General features: G+C 43.6%; 1 protein-coding gene across 6 annotated transcripts in view; it reads left to right on the top strand.

Moving 5' to 3' along the window:
- The window catches only part of IFNAR2 (interferon alpha and beta receptor subunit 2), a 37,674-nt gene that overhangs the window by 5,995 nt on the left and 15,098 nt on the right, over positions 1-16,581 (top strand). For 3 of the 6 annotated variants that reach the window (XM_084843632.1, XM_084843637.1, XM_084843635.1), the window contains exons 2-8: positions 2,643-2,742; positions 8,405-8,446; positions 9,835-9,961; positions 11,939-12,016; positions 13,696-13,803; positions 14,487-14,659; positions 15,968-16,110. In XM_084843632.1, coding sequence (XP_084699758.1) covers positions 2,703-2,742; positions 8,405-8,446; positions 9,835-9,961; positions 11,939-12,016; positions 13,696-13,803; positions 14,487-14,659; positions 15,968-16,110 — 711 coding nt within the window. In that variant the 5' untranslated portion in view covers positions 2,643-2,702. Of the gene's footprint in view, positions 1-2,642; positions 2,743-8,404; positions 8,447-9,834; positions 9,962-11,881; positions 12,017-13,695; positions 13,804-14,486; positions 14,660-15,967; positions 16,111-16,581 lie in introns of all 6 variants that reach the window. The other 3 variants (XM_084843636.1, XM_084843631.1, XM_084843633.1) reach the window with 1 other exon arrangement.

Consider the following 16,581-nt stretch of genomic DNA (forward strand, 5'->3'; position numbering starts at 1 on the left):
ATTGGTTACTCACGGAAGTTTGTGTGTCCTTTAGATGACATCATGAGCCTCCAGGGCGTCTCCCACACCAGATGACCTTTATTCCATTTTTAAATTATCAAATTACAGCACTTGAGTTCTGCTTGAGTTCCCTCGTGAAAAGAGGAAAACCGACAATAAGAGGAGCTAGACCAATGAAACATAGGGAAGACTCAGATAAGGGGAGAAGGAAGCGGGGAAGGAAGTGCATGTAAAGGGAGTCTGTCATGATCCTGCATTTAAAATGGAAGCAGAAAGCCCCGTTTTAAATGCAGGGTTTTAGGCTGGTGTGGAGATGCTCTTAGTCTGAAGGAAAAGCTGCTGAGATTTTATTTAGCTGGCTGGGAAGGACTGTCACCTATTAGGAATGGTAAACAACCATATTTAATTTAAGAACCTCTAAGCAATGTCAACCTATTATTTGAAGAGTGACATTTTATCATCACTTGGAAATAATTTCTGTTAATAAAATCTTTTTGTTGTTCATTTTGAAAGTTTGTCTGTAGTGGCGGTGTCAGTCCCATGCCTACGTCATAAGAACCAGGCTACTGAGTTTCTTTTAGATAGAGAGGATTTATTCTAGTGCCAGCAGTTAAAAGTTTTATAGCTGAGGCAGCATTCTCTAGTGGTGAAGTCTAATTGGGAACTTTATTAAAAATTGTGGCAGTGAGTTCCATAGACCCAAGCTGCAAAGTTTTTTTTTTTTTTTAAGAAACATAGGTAGGATAGCCCACATGCTGTTCTGTTGTATTTGGTAATAGTGGAGGGATAACCTATTGCTTTCACATGTGGGCTTTAGATTAGAATTGCATTAATTGACTGCTACAGCAACTAACCAGAACAAACCCAGAAGCACAGGATTCTATAGAACAAAACCCAAACTGTCAAGAATGTACATTTTCTTCACATATTGTAATATGGTGACTCTGTTGGGAAACTGAGCATGACTTGGAGCATCCTGAAATGTCTATCAGTAAAAAAAAAATTAGATCAATAATTTTAGCAAGGAATGGAAGAAAAAACTATGCTGGAAATCTTACAAAGATTACTAAAAAAAAAAAAAAAACAATTTCCCCCAATAGCTTCATTGTTTCCAGAAGTTTTACATCCCTAGTCTTTCTATAAAAAATTTATTACATACTTTTTAGAAATCATCTGCGTTGAGTAAAGGCTGGATAGCAATATATAAATACCTTGTCTTAAATATTGTATTCATTATCTCAAAGCAAATATTTCATAATACAAAGCTGTTCAATTTTTTCAGAAAAAAAAAAAACAAAAATGGCCCTGGGGAAAAACAGGAAAACTCATTTTTTCCCAGAATTTTCCCAGTTTTTTTCTGGGTCTTCACATTTCTACATAGGTTTGGATCCCAACTAAGTTAGCCACACTTCAGTCACATTGAAATCAATGGGATTTATATAAGTTAGTCATGGGATTACAATGTGATTTCCTTTGAGTGCTTCCAGATGAAGCTTTTATGGTGCCATCGCCCTGCCTCATTCACATAATTTTGTCAGGGGTCTAGACAACAACATCTTCCACTTGTAACTCTCCTGTGTTTTCCCACTGCTATTCCCCATCTATTTTTCTTAGTGGAGAAAAAGATGTAGTAGCTGAACGATGCTTCCAATTAGGAACTCTCTGTCTGAAGCACCCCTAGTCTGAATTCAACTCCTACAGTGCAATCCTAAACATGTTTACTCAGAAGCAAGGCCCTCTGGTTTCAATGGGACAGCCTCCCATGTAAATATGCTTAGGGTTTTACTCTGAGAGAACTGTGCATGTGCACAGCCTATATAAAACTAGACTGACTAGTGTGTTTCTGACTAGGATAGTTCCAGGATTGATGGGACAGTTCATTGTGCCACTCCTCTATCTTTTAATTGCTGGGTATGTCCCATGAGTTGCATGATGACACAGGTAGGAAGGTGGGCTGCAGTGACAGCTTGCTACATGTCTGCTTTTGGGGGATATGAATGATGGCATGTCTGGCCTGTCTTGATCATGTTTGCAGAAGCTTTGATTTAAACTAGAGTGAACAGTTCAGCTTTTATCATGTGTTTTCATCTTGTCTGGATGTTTTTAGTGCAGTGCTTTGAGCTATAGCCACCCTAGATCCTAGGAAGGGAATGGACCAAAAATTCAGGTAAATACCATGTTGATCTCTCCTTTGAAGTAGTGTACAATAACAGACCATGGCTGACAGTTACAGTGGGTTGTATCCAGCTGTGCTCTTCCATTGACGGAAGGCTCTTTGATCCCATGGAGGCCTCCATCAATGGAAGGGGAAGGGGCGATTTTCACAAATTCCCCCTTTCTCCTGCATCCTTCCATGCCACCGGTCACGCTGTCCCAGAATGTCCCCCAACACTCTGGAACAGATGCGGGGGGCACAGGTGGCTGCAGAGGGAAGGGGAAATCAGTGAAAATCGCCTCCCCCCCACTCCACCACCACCCATTCACAGTCTCCGTAGGATCAAAGAACCTTCTGTGAACGGAAGGACAGAGTTGGATACAACCCTTTACCTCCTTAGAAGCCACAGTAGAAAAGTTACATTGCACTTTAATGTTAACCATTCAGAATGATTATTGTTAGCTAAGAACAATTAAATTTGTTATAGTTGCAGATGCAAGATTAACATCAGCACTTGACCACCAGTACGATGAGGTTTTAAACTGTGATGGCACTTTTCATGGGACCACTGAATTTCTACAAACTTGGTGAGTCAAGTCCAGACAGAATTTAATATTTTGGACCTCCATCCTTCCTTTTTCTTCTTTTTCTTATACTAGATTTTCTCAGCTGTTCTTAGGAGGCTTCCTTTGCCAATTACATTTTAACCATCAATTTCTGCCATGTTTTTAAAAACAAATTGTGCAGCCAAAGTGGAATATTAATAAACAAAAACAGGAATCACAGGAGTACTTTAATTTAAATAGCTGCAATCCTGCCTGACCACAACAATGACATGGTCTGCTGTTTGTTTTTAAGTTGACTTTGGTAAAATATATTTATTGGTTGTTTTAAAATATTTATACCTTCCTCGCTCCTCCTTCAGGAATCCCCAGCAGCTGTTTAATCTTCTTCTCTTTTTTTTTTAAAAGATGCACATCCTGAAGTCAGAACTGCAAAATTTCTTATTACTATTTTTAATCCTGGTCTGTGGTCTTGAAGTTGTATGGAGATTTAGCTCTTCCGCCTAAGAGCGAAATTATTGGGTGATGGGGGATACATTAATATCGTATTATTAATATTAACCATTGGTAGGTTTTTGTAAGTTGATGCATTGTACCTCTGAAATAAAAACCGTGTATTCTATTTTTCCATGTTGTTTATGCTGTGTTTAAATATTACTTTCACTTTTACTTTTCATGAATTTATCATGGTCGTCTCATTCTAATAATTATGATGGAGATGTGCAATTGTTCATTTCTCCAAGTTTTAAAAATTAAAACTAAATAAATGTGTCTGAGAGGTTGGCAGTTCCCATATACACATCCTTGGAACAACCCCATTGCCTTGGCATAAACTTAGAAAGGGAAAATATTTTATTGGACCAGCTGTCTCTGCAACTCAACATATAATCATTCCGCTCATTTCTTCTGTAGATTTTGTACAATTGCTTTGAGGGAACTGTACTTGTAGGTTGCTAATGCGCTACCCTGGAAGGAGGAGACACAGGATCCCTTAGAACACCCTTAGAATTCATTAAAGAGATTAGCAGCTGTTTGCTATTGTAACAGAAAACAGCTTTGCCTTTATACCAAAATATGGGTATAACAAGAAGCTTAGGCGGTGATTTTTATTTACTATGTAAAAGCCTATTTTTAATTTGCAGATCTCTCTGTCCCTTAAGCTTCGTATCTCTCCCTCTTTGATTTTAACTTTGCATCCTGTTTGTTTTAGCTCTTTCTGCCTGTTCAAATTTGGACAGAAAATAGCTTCTACAAATAAATAAAACCTGACATAAAGGAAATGCTAACAGAGATTAAAAGAACAAAAACAAAACATGCAGCCAAAGTTAAGCACTTTAACTCTCATTGATTTCAAGGGGAGAGACCTATAGACTGTTACATCTGATACTACACATGATTACCCAGAAGCACATTTGACTAAGTTTAGTGGTTCTTACTTCTTGGTAAGTGTGCTGAGGACTGCACCCTTAAACGTGCTTAACTTTAATGATCCCACCATGAGCATGGGAAAGGGAATTTTACCCAGCTGGAAATTTAGGCTTGTCCCTTTAAAAAAAACTTAAGACAACAATATCTAAGTGTTTTGCCAGTGTACTGGGGGAGTTCCACCAGTGTATCTGTCATGCCAGAGGCATTGCAGGGCTTTGGCTGTCTCATCAAGCCCCTCAGCCAGCCAGTGGATCTCAAGGACAAGATTTCACCCTGAAAGTGGATTTATTTTTGTCTTAAAAGCCCTACAAACCTGATGTCTACAGTCTGTTTTTTAAAGTCTTTTATTAGTTCTTCATCAGTTTCTGGATTTGTTCCTATCTCTGGGTTGGATCCAGACTTTGTCATGCTTAGCAGAGACCCATTGAAATCAATGGAACTTAAGTTAAACGTGACTAGCTTGTCTCATTCATTTCAATGGGTCTGCTCTAACCGTTGTGTTATAGTTTAGAAAAATGCTAAGAAAAGAAAAGAATAGTGACTAATTGATTTTATTGAGCTATGTTAGGCAGAATCCTTCAGCCTTAGATGAATCAGAACCAATACCTCTGAAGTCGCAATCAGTTAGGTTGCTACATGACAGCATTGTATGCATATGAGTGGGAGAATCTCCAGATGTGTCTTTCATGTTTTTAATGCAGCTGTGCTTTCCCAGCTGAACTGCGTAGCCAAAATAAAAAACAGTTTCTGTCAGTGGCTGTAGTAGAACTTCAATGGCACCTCTAGCTGTATGCACCATTCTGCCCTGCATGCACATACCACAGCTTGGTAGGATTGCGGCCTCAGCTTCCGGTGCCACAGCACTTTTTGCCTCTTTATTCTACAGCAGCCTCCCCAGCCCGGTACCCAATGGACGTGTTGGACTGCAACTCCCATCATCCCCAGCCAGCATTGGCCCTGCTGTCTAGAGATGATGGAAGCTGTAGTCCAAAACATCCGGAGGGCATCAGTTGGAGAATATTTTTTTACAGATTAACATAATTAATTCTACTGGTAAACACTAGTTATTTATTTCAGAGAGAGATCAAGAGCAGGAGGGATAGTAAACCTTTGTGATCGTAAGAGAGTGGCCAGAATATGCCGTACCTATACTTATATTTTTAAGGAAGATGAACCCATCTGAATAAATTTGCAGTCTTGCTTCCAGTTAATGTTTATGTAACTCTCTTAGCAAATGTCCTTTACTACAATCTTGTGACTGTCATTTCTTTTTGCCAAAATAATGAAAGAGGAAGGAGGATCTGGTCAAATCAGAAAGTAACACATGCCACACCATACCTTTGTTTTGTGATCAGTTGCGCTTCTTTACTAAAGTTGCTGCTGGGTGGATCAATGTATTATTTAAGTAATACTGAGTTATGAAGAAAATACCTATAAATCATACACTGTCTGTGCCATCCTACAGATCATTAACAGGACATTTCCTTTAACTATGGAGACATTATCTTAAGAAACAGCATCTATTTCACTGAAATGGTACCTGTCTTTACACTCTGTTAGATTGAAGCTGCTCTTCCCCTTTAGTCTCCTCACTGTTTGACCAGCCTGGAGCATCCCATCCCTTGTAGCCCCCTCCCAGCAACTGTCTCAAAGACAACACGCCCACTCTATTGTAAACACTGGCCAGAGAGACAGATGGTTCCTCAAACGCAACCGCTGTAGTTAGGGATGTCAGAGAATTCCGCGACGGATCTCGGTGAGGCCGAATGCCAGTGCATTCAGCCTCCCGAAATCCGTCACGGAACGAAGCCTCACCCCACCCCACGAAAGTCACACGGGACAAAGTCCCTGCCGCCCCCACCCCACGAAAGGCGCACGAAACAGAGCACTTACCTGCTCCCGTCCGCGCTGCTTTGCAAATGGCGGCCGTCCTGTGGCTGCCATTCGCTTCCTCCTCTTCATAGCCGTGATAGGCTACGTAAATACTTACGTAGCCTATCACAGCTAATGCAGGGACGCCATTTGCGTCCCTGTGGAGGCCGTGATAGGCTACTAGGGATGTCAGAGAATTCCGCGACGGATCTCGGTGAGGCTGAATGCAAGTGCATTCAGCCCCCCAAAATCCATCACGGAACGAATCCCCTGCCTCCCCCAACCCACGAAAGTCGCATGAAATTGAGTACTTACCTGCTCCTGTCGGCGCCAACTTGCGAATGGCGGCCGCCCTGCGGCCGCCATTCGCTTCTTCTTCACGGCCGTGATAGGCTACGTAAATACATACATAGCCTATCACGGCTTACGCAGGGATGCCTTTTGCGTCCCTGTGGAGGCCGTGATAGGCTACGTAAGTATTTACGTAGCCTATCACGGCTATGAAAAGGAGGAAGCGAATGGCAGCTGCAGGACGGCCGCCATTTGCAAAGCAGCGCGGATGGGAGCAGGTAAGTGCTCTGTTTCGCGTGCCTTTTGTGGGGTGGGGGCAGCGAGGACTTCGTCCCGCGCACCGTTCGTGGGGTGGGGGGGCGGGGGCTTAGTTCTGTAACAGATTTCGGGGGGCCGAATGCACTGGAATTCGGCCTCACCGAGATCCGTCGCGGAATTCTCTGACATCCCTAACTACAGCGGCCAAAAAAAGGGGAATGCAAATGGCGCCCACTACATCATTTGCGTTCCCCTTTATTTCGCCGTAATAGCCTACATAAATATTTACGTAGGCTAAAACGGTGAAAAATACAGAACGCAAATGGCGGCCGCTGTAGCTGCCGCCATTTTCGTACGCGTTTTTTTTTTTTTAAGCCTGCCATGATAGGCTACGTAAATACTTACGTAGCCTATCACGGCTCACTACAGGGACGCAAGTGGCGGCGGCTATGGCCGCCGCCATTTGCATCCCTGCTGCCCAGCGGCCGGATGTCCGGCCGTGGGCGGAGTCAGCCAGGCAGGATTCTGGGGGGGGCGACCGGAGCGCCTCCCCCCCGTCGAGGATTCTGGGAGAAGGGACGGAGCACACCCCCCCGCCACGAATGAATCCGCGAAACGGTGACTTTCGTACATCCCTAGCTGTAGTTCCAGGCCATAAACAGGAAACAGAAAAATGGGCAAGACCAAGCAGCTTTCAGGAAACAAGCTTAATAACCATCCAGCAGATGAGCGGTGGCTGTCGTGTTCCTTTTTGTAGCTCACATTCCACTTTAAGAAACACGCTCTCCATGTATACTAAATGGACAGGTGCAAGATTTATTGATGTATTGTTTATTATTAGCACTGATATACCACCGCATCTGCTAAACAGCAATTAAGGCTGTGTATAAAAATCTAAAATAGGAAAACAATAAAAACAAGAACATTAAAAATGGTAAAAACATTAAAACTACACATTTTAAAAGGCTAAATTTAAAAGATGTGTCTTTACACCCTTTCTAAAAGCCTTAGCTTTTAGAGTGGAGGCCAAACATAGTTCTTTAGGGAGGGTGCATTCCATAGTTTGGGAGCAATACAGAAGAAAGCCCTTTCACACGTGCCAACAAACAGGCCTCTGTGGGTAATGGCACCCTCAAAATGCCTTCTCCTGCAGATCATAATACTCAAGACAGGTTCATAGCGAGCTAGGCAGTCCCAAATGCACTGACACTTTGTTTATTTTTATTTATTATTACATTTATATCCCACCTTTTTTCCTCTCACATGGAACTCATGGTGGCTTACATGGTTCTCCTTCTCTCAATTTTGTCCTCAGAACAGCCCTGTGAGGTAGGTTAGGCTGAGAATCAGTGACTGGCCCAAAGTCACCCAGTGAGCTTCATGGCCGAGTTGGGACTAGAACCTGGGTCTTCCTAGACCCAGCCCAACACTCAAACACCACACTGGCTCTCAGACATGCTAAGCTGCCAGACTGCTTTTGTGCAGCATTTAGGATTTGACTGTTGGCTGCAGCATGCTGGGAGTTGTAGAACTTGTCTCTGTCTAAAGATGCATAGGATTGCACCTTAAACTGAGGAGCCATGGAGAAGGACAGGAAGAATAGACCTGCCCCACCACCTTGGAGATAACTGGATACTCTGCGCAAGGTTCCCCAACTTAACATTATTTATCAAACTTCTCTGAACGACCCCACCCCCCAGAACAAAATCCATGAATCTCAAATTTCGGGTTCTGTATGAAGTACATTGCCGTCAGCACTGAGATAGTTATTTATGTAAATGTTGATGATCAAACAGGTTTTTTATATTATTTTCTAATATATTCTTTTAATTTATAGTGTACATCAGTGTTATGACTTCTACTTTGTACAACATACTTGGTAAGAGTTTTAAAACTACTTCAAACTACCTTCTTTGGAAAGTATTGCTATTGGGAGCAATATCCCTGCTGCTATCAAGTGCTATAGACCAACCTTCCCCAACCTAGTGACCTCCAGGTGCATGGGACTACAACTCCCACCTTCTGGACCAAACAGTCTCAATGGCCTTGTTAGCTGTGCATAGTGGGAGTTGTAGTCCAACGTACCTGGAGGGCACCAAGTTGGGGAAGGCTTCGATAGACCTTGTCCATCAAAATAGTTCCTGCAGAAGCCCCATTGTAAAGACTAAGAACTGTCCTTGTTAACTGGCCAGCTTTCCTTCCAGTGGTGTTTGCGAATAAAAGCCCCTGATAATTGTGCCTTTTCATTCAAACGAGTCACTTAAGAGTGCATAGAGACACACATAATTTTAGTGATGAGTTCACTTTGGGTACGCCCTCACTGGCTGTCACACTGAAACATGGTTTTGTGCAACCTGCACATGCTGCAATGAGCCCCAGCCTTGGGCTTGCAAGTGCCCTCCTCTCTGCTCCCATGATGGCTGGGAGGAGATCTTTGCTTGTCATTGCTTGCAAACCTGAGATCAGTTTCGAAACAAGCCAGCTTCAAACCATGGGTTCCAAAGCTAGCTTGTTTATGCTAACCATGGTTAGTATAAACCAGAGCCCTGGGATTGCATGCAACAACAAGCCGACTTTAAAAAAGAAACTGAAAGTAAATGCTGCAGGTCCTCCTCCTGGCCACGCAGACCCTGAGGCTCACTCTGCTCATTCCATATCACGCATTTTGTACTGAAGTTTAGTGACTAAACCATGGTTTAACATGAAGTGCAGCTGCAGCCTTTGTATTGTGGTCAGCTGAACAACCTGTCCCAGAGAAGTTCAGGAAACCCATGCTTTCTATTTGCAGCAAAAATCAGTTCTGCTAAAAAGCGGAAAGTGAAATGGATGGGTATTTAATTGACTAACTGTGCATGCCATGGTTTAAAAATGTAAGAACAGGGCAGGCAGCCTTGTCTGAAGCACAGAGGCAGGAATAAGATGGATCACTCAGAGTTAGCCGCTGCCCATGTTTTATCAAATGGGTTATGGAGCCAGGCTTCTTTGGGAGAAACAATGGCAGCATCGCCCCCCCCCCCCCATTTTTTGTATGCCTGTACACACCTAGCTATATCAATATCACTATATAGCAAAATCCTGTATGCCAGTATTAGTGCTTCCAATTAAGTTAGCATGAATTGAATCAGTACAACATTCACGGCCATGTTTGCACTGTATTTTATTCGGGCTGAAGGGCAAGATGCAGAGATGTTTATGCATGATTAGTAGGGTTGGACTTTTCCGTTTTTTGCTAAGCTTTGTAACTGTTCTTTTTTCCCATCCCACAAGAAACGTCTGTGTCACCGTTCACTGTGGACATTAAATCACAGGATTTTGAATACATTGTATCATGGAAAGGTGGAAATAATACAGGGACACCACCATGTGTTCATGTGATGTATCTAACAAATCCCAGGTTTCTATTTTTTCATAATATTTATTTGCTTTTTGTAAATGATTGATATAGTATAAGACTCATTATTGGTTTATGTATATCTACTTAAGTTCCTGCTACATAAAAAATAGAAATAACGAAGATTCTGTACAACCTTAAAGACTAAAGAATGTCTTATGGCATAGCTTTCGTGGAGTAGAAGCTGCTTCATCAGATGTTTGGAATGTTATCCTCTGCAGGTTTTTTGTTTGTGTGTTTGTTACATTTCTATACCATTCAATAGGCAAAGCTTTCTAAGCAGTTCATAAAAATTAAAACCCTAAAATATAATTAAAAACCTTTACAACGTAGTAAAAACCAGGGTAAAAACCAGTAGCAGTGTAAAGATGTAAAAACATAATAACATATTTAAAAACAAAACTGAAGGACTGAAAAGCCTGAGAAAAGAAAAGAAAAGAAAAGAAAAGGTCTTCACCTGATGCTAAAAAGACCACAATGTAGGCACTAGGTGAGCCTCTGTAGGAAGGGCATTCAAAAACCGGGGTGTCACCACTGAAAAGGCCCTCTCCATAATAGCCACCCGATTCACCTTGGTTGGTGGCAGGGGGCACTCAGAGGAGGCCTCTGAAGATGTTCTTAGGGTCTGGGCAGGTATATATGGGAGGAGGTGATACTTCAGATAATCTGGCCCCAAGCTTTTTAGGATTTTAAAAGTTAATACCAGCACTTTAAATTGGGCCCAGAAACGTACTGAAAGCCAATGCAAATCACAGACCCCTGGCATAATATGATCATATCAACCAGTCCCTGGTAACAATTTTGCTGCCCTGTTTTGGACCAGCAGAGGTTTCCAGAGCATTTTCAAAGGCAGCCCCATGTATAACACATTGCAGTAATCCAGATGAGAGGTTACCAGAGCATGGATAACTTTAGCTGGGCTGTCTCTGTTCAGATAAGGATGTCGTTGGTATATCAGCCTCTCAAGCAGCTTGCCCAAGAAGGGGATGTTGGGAACCAGTCTGAGCTATTAACATATTCCAGATCCAGGTCAGGCTTCTTCAGGAATGGCATAATTACTGCCTCCTTTGAAGAGGCCGGTACCACCGCATCTCTCAAAAAGAATTTACAACCTCCTGGACCCAGTTGGACATCCCCTTCCTATTAGATGTAATAAGCCATGAAGGGCAAGGGTCAAGCACACAGGTGGTTGACTGGACTTGGCCAAGCACTTTGTCCACATTCCTGGCCCTCAACAAATAAAAGTCATCCAATAAAACTAAACCAGTCAGTGCTCTGAACATGTCTCCTAATGGAACTGCACTAATTCTGGTGTCCAAGACATGACAGATTTGAGCCACTTTATCTTCAAAGTGTTGTGAAAACATTTCACAGCATGCTACCAAGGTTTCCACCATCTCCTTGACCCAGATTGCAGCAGTCCACAAATTACTAAGAAAAGCTCCACTGACAACACTGAAAAGATGCAACGGTGATGAAAAAGAACTCCCTCTTTTCCATCATCACTGCCACAAAGTAGACTGATAATGAGCTCTAACCTGTGTTGGGTCAAACTCGGCATGAGCCATCCTCCAACTGTGTTCTAGTCTGAGTTCATTGTTCTTGGCTGAGGTATATACCAAGGAACTGCCTGGACTCTGCATTCCCAGGAGAAGGGAGAGGGCACTTGGGTGTGAGCATATCAACTGCCCAAGTTATCTCTGCATTCCCCCTCAGCATCTCTGACCCTTGGCCATGCTGGCTGGGGCTTATGGGAGTTGTAGTTCAAAATATCTGGCAGGCACCAGGTTGCCTACTCCTGATGTAAGCCAACATCTGGCTGTCTGGTTGCCATCTGGTCAATTAAGGAATTGGCTAATTTGCACATAAACTAACATATGGGAGGAGTCACATGGTTGAGCTTTTTTTAAACTATCACCACAGGAAACAGATCAAGCAAATTAATCCTCCAATATACCTTTCCTCTCTCCATTATGAAAGGCCGATTTGTCGCATTAGAAATCAGTCAAAGTCATCGGAGAGAGGCCAGGTACCAGATGTTTCTTCCAGCAAATCCAGGTAAGTAAGGTGTCTCTTAGAAGTTGGTGCTCAAGTATAAGTTCGTCCTTATGGTGTTTCCAAATCAGAGCAACCAGTGGATAATTTGGGGCCACCTCTGTTCAATGTTATCCATTCCTTCTTTGCATCTACGAGCAATAGGGCATCTTGGATTCAAACATTATTAGCCTGGCTAATGCTTAGCTGCTAAGCATTACTGCATTTTATTATGTTTACTTTTGAAAGCTGGCTTTTGTGGCTCAGGGTTAAATCAAGAATGGTAGTTGGGAAAACATCAATAAAATTATATTCTGTTCCGGGGGAACAGGGATTGCTTTTGATATCCACCCCAGTCCTTCCATGTTTCTGCATTCAGCATAAACTACACTGCCCTTCCCTGACCTGGCACTCTCCAGATGTCAGGATTGATTCTGAGCTCAGGGGGATCATTAGCAGCTCAGATTCAGAAGAGGCACAGCCAGAACCAGGGGATGCATTTTCCCAAGCCAGTTCAGATATGGGTAGGCATGCTTCTCAGCTTACTAACTACCAGATGGCTGGACCTGAAGCCCCCCCTTGCCCCCCCCGTGAGAAGCTGGGAGGAGGAGGAAAGTGGGGGCTGTGACCTAAGAGATGCTAGACTACAGTGCAGAGCTAAGAGGGAAATATCAGGGGCGGAGCTCAGACGGTCGACCCGGTTAGCGATGCGTGAGAGGTGACATAGGGAAGCATCACTGGAAGGGCTGAAGCCCCCCCCCCATGAGAAGCTGGGAGGAGGAGGAAAGTGGGGGCTGTGACCTAAGAGATGCTAGACTACAGTGCAGAGCTAAGAGGGAAACATCAGGGGTGGAGCTCAGTCGGTCGACCGAGTTAGCGATGCGTGAGAGGCGACGTAGGGAAGCATCACTGGAAGGGCGGGACATCCCTCCCTAAGTTAGTCTAGCCAGCAAGCCTCACTTCAAACTGCGGCAACATGGGTGTTCCCATTTGAATCCCCTGGAGGCATTCCTTTGTAGCCTGAGAGTCTTCGAGGATTTGCATCTGTAATGAACCTGTTGATAATGAATTAAAGGCCTGAGACTTAAGCCTCTCTATTTGTGTGTGTGAGTGCATCAGGAAAGAGGGGGCCCAAGGGAAACGTGACACCAGATGTGTTGGGGTACAACTCCTATCATCTCCAGCCAGGGTGGCCAGTAGCTATGCTGGTTTGGGATGACGGGAATTGTAGTCCAGCACATCTGGAGGACACCAGGTTGGGGAAAGCTGAAGTACACAGTGGTGTTCATATTTATTTAGATTTGAAACCTGTACCATGCTGAGGGATTAGGACAGCCCACTAGGGACATAATACATGTTGTGATGTGTATACACTATATCAGTGGTGATCACCAAAAAGGCAGTTCAAATGTGAAAAGCCTCACCCAGCATTTGAAAGTTCTGGTCACTATTAAGGGGAAGATTGCTCCCCAGTTGTGGAGCACTCATCCAGAATGCACCCTATGTCTCCTGACCATTTACACTGTCAGACTCGGAGGCCAATTTCCAGGGGGAGCGTGACGCATTTATGAAGAAGGGGCACACGTGCGCGAACTCTGGGACCGATCATCAGACAGTCCTGGAAAACAAGGAATGACTGGTGGTTGTTCCTTCTTGGAGGCTTGCTTCTTTGTCACACATTCTTTCTTCTTCCCCTCTGCCAGGTCTCAGCGAAGTGAGGCTCCAGACCATCAAGTTCCAGGAGCAGGGGAGCTGCCTCCCTGTCCAGCTGTGTCAGGAGCCAGTGTGTGGTCGAAAGCAGGCAATGACAGGTGTGTGGTCAAAGGCAGGCACAAGTCAACAGCCAAGGCAACAATCGGGAAAAGGAAGCAGGAGCTACAGTAGGCATAGTCCTCGCACAAGGGACTAGCTGCTTACACTGAGAAGCCAGCTCTTTGCCTAGACCTTCATAAGTCCTGGTGCACAGGGATTGGCCTTTGGGGTCAGCTGACAATACTCAGGAAGTCTAGTACTGCAGCCTAGATGTGACCTTGAACCACAGTGTTCAGTCTGCGCAATGTGCAATGGAGCCAAAGTGCCTTCCCACCATCCCCCAGTACTCTTTCCTGTCCTCCCTCACTGGAAGTGGCAATAGAAGAAAGAGCCAAAGGGAGCATTTTTTGCCATCTCTCTATCCTCTCACCAACTCTCTCCATCACACAGACTTAAAGAATGATAGGGTGTGATGGACTATGGTAGCTGCAGTTCTTTCAAGAACTTAGAAACAGAATAATTGTGAAAGATAAGCAAATATATGAAAATGCACCAAATATGCATTTTGCACTAATATCCCCAGTGCAGAATTTGACTTATCATATCAAATTTGGGCCAGAGAGGAGTATATATAAGCTTCGTTGGGACACACACAGCGTTGGTTTGCATGCTGTTGTTTTGAGTCGCTGCTTTAGATCCAGTTGGAAAATATTTATTTGCTCCTCCCTATTTCCATTTCAAGTTCACACAAATCAAACTTAAAGACCGTCGTGGAATGTTCCCATATCAGGCGTTCATTCTGTAACGTGACAAAAGAGCTCACAGATCCTTGCAAGAGATACATAATTTTTGTGGAGCAGGTCACTGAAAGTGGAGCTCAACTTTCATATAAAGAGTTCATTCCCTATTTAAACAGTAAGTTACTTTTTTCTTTATTCATGTCTGAAGCACTTGTTCAGTCCCGCTTTTATGTTCATCTCACAGACTTCAATGCCTTCATGGATGTCCTACCATTAGACGGAGCGAGGCAGCCATTTCAGGTGGCAAAATTTGGGTTCCATTAAAGAGCACGGAGGGAACAATCCTATGGCTCCTAGACAGCGGGGGAGGGGGGGAATAGGATATTTTGGATTTCCAGCACAAAGGTTGTAGACAGAGCTACAGCCTCGGAGCTGGGAGTCAGAGCTCCCTGCCCGCTCTCCCTTGCAGCCAGCATAGAGAGACCTGTGCCAGCTGCCTGTACAAGCTTGCAAATGCGAGCCCAGAAGGAGGGAAAAGGGGCATGCCAGTGGGTGAGGAGGTGAGGGGACGGCTTACATCATATCCCCAGCCTCCAGCCCTCCCCAAAGCCTTTGCTAGATGGGTGAAAATGCCTGTCTTGTTAAAATGCAGATCAGGAGGCACAACGCACCTCCCACTCTGCATTGGATACTTGTAAGCCTCCAAATTCAGGGGCTTACGCATACCCAAGTGGATCTAGTAGGACTGCACCCTTATTCAATGTATTATTTCAAGTTTTTAATTTATTACTATTTTTTTATTGGGGGAGGGGGGCACCATTTGTTTTTCCTGCCTTGGTCCCCAAGAGATTTGGCCCTGATGGGCCCTACATGGGTTTCCTACAGGGGACTGAGTGGCAGGCTACAGCACAAGCTGCCAGGATTAACGTCTTAGCAATTCAGATCAGACAGGACTGTTAGACTTAAAGTTGGCTTTCAGGATCAGAATTTACATTGAAGATGAAATCAAGACAAGCATCAAAGATAAACAAAGAAAAAGGCTTAGGGCACAGTCTTACGCATTTTTAGACAGAAAAAAGTCCTATGCTAGCTGGGGAATGCTGGGAGTTGTCGGCCTTTTTTCTTAAAGGTCTATTTTGGAAACCTCAGAGCTAATTATTTTGTACAAATTTACTCTTGAATCCTAAACAGACATATTTGGAAGTAAGTCAAATAGATTTCGTTTGAAATCTCTCAAAGTCAGTTTTGCTTGAGATTGTTACTTCATTAAGGGTGTAATCCTATGCATGTTTAGACGGAAAAAAGTCCTACAACTCCCAGCATGCCCTAGCCATGCTGGCTGGGGTATGCTGGGAGTTGTAGGACTTTTTTCCATCTAAACATGCATAGGATTGCACCCTAATTTGACTTATGAAAATCTAGACCAGAAATGCATGATAGCAAATGTCATTGATAACTTTCTTTTGTTTTATTTGTTAACTAGCGTGCCTAGCGCCAGCTCACTTTACAATTTCTGCTTGTCCAAACTGCATAAATGTGACAGTGAAACTTTCATCGGTATTACTTGAAATATACCAAGAACTTGACTATATAATCACAGTGGCAAAAGAAGATTTCAAGCAAAAGGTTGGTAATTTATTATTAAAAGGAAGTTCTTAGAAATTATCAAAGCAAGTTCACTTCATCATTGAGAAAGGTGCTAACTTTTCAGCTCCGTTACATCCTATACTTAGAGAGCAATCTTATAGTCCCTTGAGAGCATCCCAGGGACCATAGAATTTCTTAGTTCCCCCTCCCAAAGCCATAGACACTTTGGGAAGGGGCTATACAATCCAACCATGCCAGCTCCTTTCCAAGGTCACAAAAGCAGCCTCTGGGCACCTTGTCAGGGTCAAAAAGGGGACATTCTGGTAGACAGAGAGGGGAGAGGCCTGGATACGAAAAATCCTTGGCCTCGCCGCCACCATTGCATCTTTGCTAGAGTTTAAAAGGAGGATGGAGAAACAAAAATAGCCTCCTCCATTGCTCCTCCCTCCTTTCTGGCAGCAGCACAGCATTGGATATTCGGAAGCCCCCAAGATCAGAGGCTTCCGCCTA

This window comes from Heloderma suspectum, chromosome 3 (genome assembly GCF_057233095.1).
Source record: "Heloderma suspectum isolate Gila_16-S chromosome 3, 16-S_ref, whole genome shotgun sequence".
In the NCBI taxonomy this organism is placed as follows: domain Eukaryota; kingdom Metazoa; phylum Chordata; class Lepidosauria; order Squamata; family Helodermatidae; genus Heloderma; species Heloderma suspectum.